The sequence below is a fragment of the Piliocolobus tephrosceles genome, chromosome 1 (assembly GCF_002776525.5).
Source record: "Piliocolobus tephrosceles isolate RC106 chromosome 1, ASM277652v3, whole genome shotgun sequence".
NCBI lineage: Eukaryota > Metazoa > Chordata > Mammalia > Primates > Cercopithecidae > Piliocolobus > Piliocolobus tephrosceles.
Window position 1 is genome coordinate 215,585,419 of NC_045434.1, and position 6,373 is coordinate 215,591,791.

At 57.4% G+C, this 6,373-nt stretch overlaps 1 protein-coding gene across 1 annotated transcript in view; it reads left to right on the plus strand.

Annotated features, from left to right (window-relative positions):
• The first annotated feature begins 1,124 nt into the window (after positions 1-1,124).
• ACOT7 (acyl-CoA thioesterase 7) overlaps positions 1,125-6,373 on the plus strand; it is a 102,141-nt gene continuing 96,892 nt past the window's right edge. Inside the window, exon 1 of the mRNA XM_023215211.2 lies at positions 1,125-1,328. Within this exon, the coding sequence (XP_023070979.1) occupies positions 1,309-1,328 (20 nt within the window). The 5' untranslated portion in view covers positions 1,125-1,308. The remainder of the gene's footprint in view (positions 1,329-6,373) is intronic.

A 6,373-nucleotide genomic window follows, 5' to 3' on the forward strand; every position in this document is an offset into this window, starting at 1 on the left:
TCATGATCCGCCCGCCTCAGCCTCCCAACATGCAAGGATTATAGGCATGAGCCACCGCACCCAGCCTCCTTTTAGTAATAATTTACCTATTTAACTTTTACCAGAGTGACTTCCCAGGCTCAGAAGCCCTCCGGCGCTGCCTGCTGGCTGGTTAGATAGAATATGGAAGTTTGATAAGGGCCCTCTGTTCCAGCTGGAGTGGCTGTCTGCCTAATCAGCCCTCTCTGCTCTAACTTTCTCTTTCACAACTAAACGTGTGAAACTTGCCCAGAAGCCGGGGGCCAGGCCAGGGTGACCCACCCTGAGAGGCCCGTGGGTCCAACTTGGTTGAGTCGGCTGTGTGGCCTGCGCTCTGGCCGGGGACTTTCCATTTCCCTTGCTGGTCACAGGATTCCTGGGAAAGCAGCCCTGGGTGGGAGCATTGCGGGAGGTAATGGTGATAACACATCCTGCCTCCTGCACTGGGCCTCCTGTAGCCTGCACCCTGGCCACGTGATTCTTTGGCCTCTTTCTTTCTGACACCCAGTAGAAGGGCAGGCAGAGTGAAGAGAGTACAGGTTTGTGGGCACAGGGCCCACAGGTAGCAGCCGGCAGCCTGAGAGCCTGCGGGAGTGGAGGAAGGGTAGTGGAGTTGCTGAGCCCCAAGACAGGCATGGCACCCTCTGAAGCGGGGGTTGGGGGGAGAAAGAGGGGGACAGGGGAAGGACAGGGGTGTGGCCTGAGGAGCGGGGAGGCTGGACCGCCTGTCCACTTTGCTTCAGCCAGGGAGCTGGCCCTTGGGACAGGCTTTAGTTGCCAGCTCCATCAGCAGGATGCAGGCTTGGACCTGTTGGGAGTCCTTGTTGGCCTGTGACCTTCCTCCCCTGTGTACATTTCAGGGAGCTCTAGAAGGCGGCAACAGGGCCAGGCCTGGCTTTGGCTGAGACCCTGGAGAAAGACTAAGGGGCTGTGTGCCCTATCAGAGAAGGCAGAGCCTCACAACCGCTTTCCTGAGGCTGCTCAACGGCGGCCCCTCTGCTTTCCTGATCTCCTGGCACGGCAGCCGGAAGAGCTCACAGAATTACTTCTTCTGTAATTATTTATAAAGCAAGGTTTCTATGACGACTGGTTTCTGGTAGACGCTCTGGATTGGTGAAGCAGCCTCTTCCTGGCCAGATAGGGCAGCTCAGGAAGCTGGGGGTGGGGGGTGCTCCCCACCAAGCCCGGTGTGGCAGGGAGCTGGGACAGTCCTGGGTCAGGCAGGGACTCTGTGATGCTTCCCGCTCCCTCGCCTTTCTCTGCATCTGATCCTGGGATGTCCTAGCCACCATGGCTTTCCAGCTGAGCAGGTACTACCAGTCACGGGCATGTTCGGGCCGCGTAGGGGCCACTGTGGGTGGATTGTTTGGGGACATTTGGAGGAGAGTTGGGTAGAGGGAACTCGGCCCCTGTGACCAGCGGGCTGGCTGGTGTCATGCAGCCAAGAAGGGCAGTAGGGCACCCGCCTGGCCCAGCTCTTACTGACCCCCAAGATTAGGTGGTCAACTGAAGCTGGGACAGGAAGTGCAGGCCTGGGTGAGCTGGGAGCCCCTGACAAGGGACCAGGGCACTCCCCTGCCTGCTCTAGTCCCCAGGGAGGAAGGCACCTGGTTTTCTTTCTGGCCTTGCTCCTGAGGCTTCCCTCTGCTCCTGCCAGCTGGGCTGGGTTCGCTGCTGGGTTTGCTGCCGTTTCCCAGCGCTGCTGAGCTTCCTACCTGCGGTGGAGGGGGCGCTGTGGGCTGCACAAGGAGCCTCCTGGGTCAGTCCCCTGCCCCTGGCCAAAATGGAGGCTGGGAGTTCAGGGCCATTGTCAGCCTCTTCCCCTGTCCTGCTTGGGGGCCTGGAAGTGTAGCTGGAACTTTCCTTGGCTCAGCCCTTCCTCCCACCCTTCCCTCTTCTGGAGATGCAGTGGCGTGTCTACAGGTTGAAGGGACTTCGCTGGAACTGCCTTAGGCAGCAAGTCAAAGAGGAGAAGCAGGGACTGGGCGCGGTGACTCACGCCTGTAATCCCGGCACTTTCGGAGGCCAAGGCAGGTGAATCAACTGAGGTCAGGAGTTTCAGACTAGCCTGGTCAACACGGTGAAACCCCCATCTCTACTAAAAAATACAAAAATTGGTCGGGCGTGGTGACGCGCACCTGTAATTCCAGCTACTTGGGAGGCTGAGGTAGGAGAATCACTTGAATCCGGGAGGTGGAGGTTGCCATGAGCCGAGATCACGCCACTTCATTCCAACCTGGGTGACACAGCGAGACTCCCTCTCAAAAAAAAAAAAAGGAGAAGCAGGGCTGCTTGAGCTTCCATTTGGCAGAGTCCCCCATGGATAGAGGAGGCATTTACATGTGCTCTGTGCCTGGACTTTGAGGCCCCATGCTCATGCACACACCAGTTTTGTCCCTCAAGGCTGCCTGATGTGAGGCCCCCACCCCCCCATGCCATAAGGAGACCCGCTTCTCCTTTTCTTCCAGGAATGGCAACCCCTGTCCCTTGTCTACTCCTGGCCAAGGCAGCCTCTGCTGAGCTCCTGAAGGAAACTATGAGTGTCTGCGGCCCCAGGTGGTGGCCCCCAGCCATGAGTGGCAGCTGCAGCCCCATGATTGGGGACAGTCTGCCCAGACACAGACACCTCTGTCCCACCCAGCTTTCCAGCTGAGGTGAGGGTGGAGCACACGCACCTGGTGCTTGACCTCTGGTTTGAGGCCTTTGTCAGAAGGGGGAAGTAATGAGCTGCCTGCCCTGCAGGCCCCGTCCTGACCCACCTGGACCCCAGACCCCTACCTGGCTGTGCACCTTCAGGTGGGCACTTTAGCTTCCACTGTGGAATAAAGGAAGCAAGGCTCACCTACCCCTGGCTACCCTGGGTTTCAAGCAGTCATGTTTTTATTTTAGCACTGCCTTTTTTTTTTTTTTTTTGAGACGGAGTTTCGCTCTTGTTGCCCAGACTGGAGTGCAGTGGGCGCGATCTCGGCTCACTACAACCTCTGCTTCCCGGGTTTAAGCGATTCTCCTGCCTCAGCCTCCCAAGTAGCTGGGATTACAGGCATGTGCCACTACGGTTGGCTAATTTTGTATTTTTAGTAGAGACGGGGTTTCTCTATGTTGGTCAGGCTGGTCTCAAACTCCCGACCTCAGGTGATCCATCTGCCTTGGCCTCCCAAAGTGCTGGGATTACAGACGTGAACCACTGTGCCCAGCCAGCACTGACATTTTTATGTCAGAGTCAGAGACACTGGTGGCACTCCCAGCTGGCCGTGTGCTGGGCTGTAGAAGGGGCAGGCAGGGTTCAGTGCCCTGCAGGGCTGCTGCCAAGGTCACCACACAGGGGCCTGTCCAGGGCTGCCCAGTTGTGGGTGGCAGGTGCTGAGCAGGGCTGAGGGTGCTGAGGTTGCTGAGCTGGGCTGAGGGTGCTGAGCGGGGCTGAGGGTGTTGCCGCTGCCGCCTCGAGGCTCCCCTGTGCCACTCAGTGCTGCTTTCTTTGGGAGCAGCAGAGGCCTCTGGGCGTGGCCACAAACCAGGTGGTAGGTGACAACCGGAAGCAATTTCCTCTGGAGACCCGGTGGTGGGCAGGGCCGTGCTCCCGTTTGACAGGAGGCTGCTCCCGTCTCTGCCTTCATCTTCATCTGGACCTCCTGTCTCATGTAGAGATTTCCTCGTTCCTATGACGACACCAGTTGTGGGGTTAGGGCCCTCCCTCAGGCACGGCGACCTCATCTTGATTGTATCTGGATGCAAAGAACTCTTTCCAAGTAAGGTGACATTCATAGTTTCTGGGGTTAGTTCTCAAACATATCTTTTGGGAGACACAATTCATCCCAGTACTCAGGCTCCACCCAGGGCACAGGAGGCATGGCCAGCCCTCGGGGTGTCTGCTGCGAGGTCAGGGGACAAGAGCACCTCCTCTCTCTGCCAGGCTCCCCTCGATTGTTCCAGGCACCCACCCTTTCCACTCCTGGAATGCATCCCCTGCCTCACTCCCACTGCAGAACAGGCTGAGGCTGTCCTGCCGGGAGGTGGGCTGGGCCCCAGGGTGGTGGGCTGGACCCCAGGGCTGCTGCTGCAGATACTCTTGGGGTGAGTGCTGGCCAGCCTCTGGTGTGATGAGATCTGAGTTTTGAGCTGTGCTTTGAAGCATTTTCTTTTTTCTTTTCTTTTTTTTTTTTTTTTTGAGACGGAGTGTCACTCAGTCGCCCAGGCTAGAGGGCAGTGGCGAGATCTCGGCTCACTGCAAGCTCCGCCTCCTGGGTTCAGGCCCATTCCCCTACCTCAGCCTCCCGAGTAGCTAGGACTACAGGCGCCTGCCACTACGCCTGGCTAATTTTTTGTATTTTTAGTAGAGATGGGGTTTCACCGCATTAGCCAGGATGGTCTCGATCTCCTGACCTTGTGATCTGCCCGTCTTGGCCTCCCAAAGTGCTGGGATTATAGACATGAGCCACCGTGCCCGGCTGAAGCGTTTTCAAAGACCACTGATTAATTCGAACGGGTTGAGATGGTTTAAAGGCATCCGAAAGACACAGAGGCATCTCACCGAGGTCTCTGCTCAGTAGTTAGTTTCTTCCTCTGGGGGCCATGGAGGCCTCTGGTTTCCCACACCTCCTTCCTGGAATGGTCGTCCCTGTGCCCCGGGTGGTCACCTTGCTCCCATGAGTGTGGGCCTCGCTGGTTTTCACCTGACAGCTGGTCTCTGAGAAGGTTCCTACTCCTCGTGCAAAGCTGAGCAATATTCCGATGTGTAGCTGTTCCTTTTATGTCCTTGTGTGGACATCTAGGCGCTGGCACGTGTCCTGTGTTATACACGACTGTGCATTGAGTACCGTTGCATGTGCTTGGTTTAACCGTGTGTGGAAACAGCTGTGGGGTAGATTTCTGTGAGTGGAATCCTGGGTCAGGGTGTCCCTGTGCCTCTGGGGTTTGGGAGGGTGGTGCTGGGTGCGCTCTGTGAGGGGGTATTGGCTTACACTCCCCTATTCGTAAACAGTGCCCTGTCCTTCACAAAGGGTGGGTCAGACATTGCTGGGACAGGTAGAACAAACAGTGGGAAGGGCCAGGTGTGCCTGGTAAACAGCAGTGCTCTGGCAGGTGCAGCTCCGAGCCCCGCAGGGCAGTGAGAATTGAGGTGGAAAAGTTCCGGATCCCTGAGAGCTCTGGGTGCCTTACCAGGAGGTTAAGTCTTTATTCTGTAGATAGGAAGGGCCCTGGAAGGTGTGGATAAAGGAGTGACTTGGTTAGACTCCTGCTTGGGAAGAGCCACTCCTGGGGCTGTGCGGTCAGGGCTAGTTAGGATCTGAGCCAGGGCAAGAGGCGAGTGCAGAGGCCATGGGGGGATGAGAGGCCAGTGCAGTGGCCATGGGGGGTGAGAGACCAGTACAGAGGCCAGGGGAGGTGACCTCCCCAAAGTGTCTGATTGGTTCCTGGGCTTCAGCCTCCCCAGCCTCCCCTCCTTTCAGGATGGATCCAGACTTTGTCTCAGGCCATCTCTTCTTCGTCTCCTTTTGGGCCATGCGCCAGCTTTGTGGGGTTGCTTTCTGTTTCTGGAGCTCGCCAGCCACTCCTGGCCTTGGGCCCCGAACATTCCCTCTCCTCGTAACCTTCTCGGACCTCTGCTTCTGGCTCACCCTTTAGGAGTTGGCCAAGGTGTCACTTCCTCTGGGAAGCTTTCCCGGAGATCAGGAGGGGTGGCACCCTTCTGGGAGTGGCGCCTTGACCCATGTGTGCTCAGCTTCCTCAGAGCCCTCATCATCAGCTGGATGCCACCTCCAGAGGGGACACCGGCCAAGAGTGGGGCGGCTGAGAGGGGATTGGCAGCATCTGCGTCCATTAGCCTTGGGCCCCAGCACCTGCCACTCATGCTACAAGGACTGGACAAACATGGTTCTGATCTGAGACAGGAGCAGCTGGAACAGAAAAAGGGCGGGACTGTGGACGCGGGTGACATTCCGGACATGCAGTCAGCCCGGGCGACTGGCTGCCAGGACCCAGCAGGTGGAAGATAGAGTGGGGGATACTCGGGGCCAGGCCCAGAGAGAGAAGGCAGCCACGTAGGAAAGGCCCCACCCCGGGCAACTTTCCGTCTTTCCTTGAAATTTCTGGAATCAGAGGAGGGGTTAGAAGTGCACGTTAGTGTGATGGGGGCTGGGGGAAGAATAACATGTCAGACTCAGCTGCAAACAGTCCTCCAGAACCGGGCCAGGCCTGTGCTGCTGCCCGAGCTGGCCTGTGTGGTGTTCACGTGTCTTTATTTTTAGATAATTTTTAACCCCAGGAATCCTAGAGATAGACAAATGTCTGTCCATCCTTCCGTCCTTCCTTCCTTCCTTCCTTCTTTCCTTCCTTCCTTCCCTCCTTCCTTCCCCCC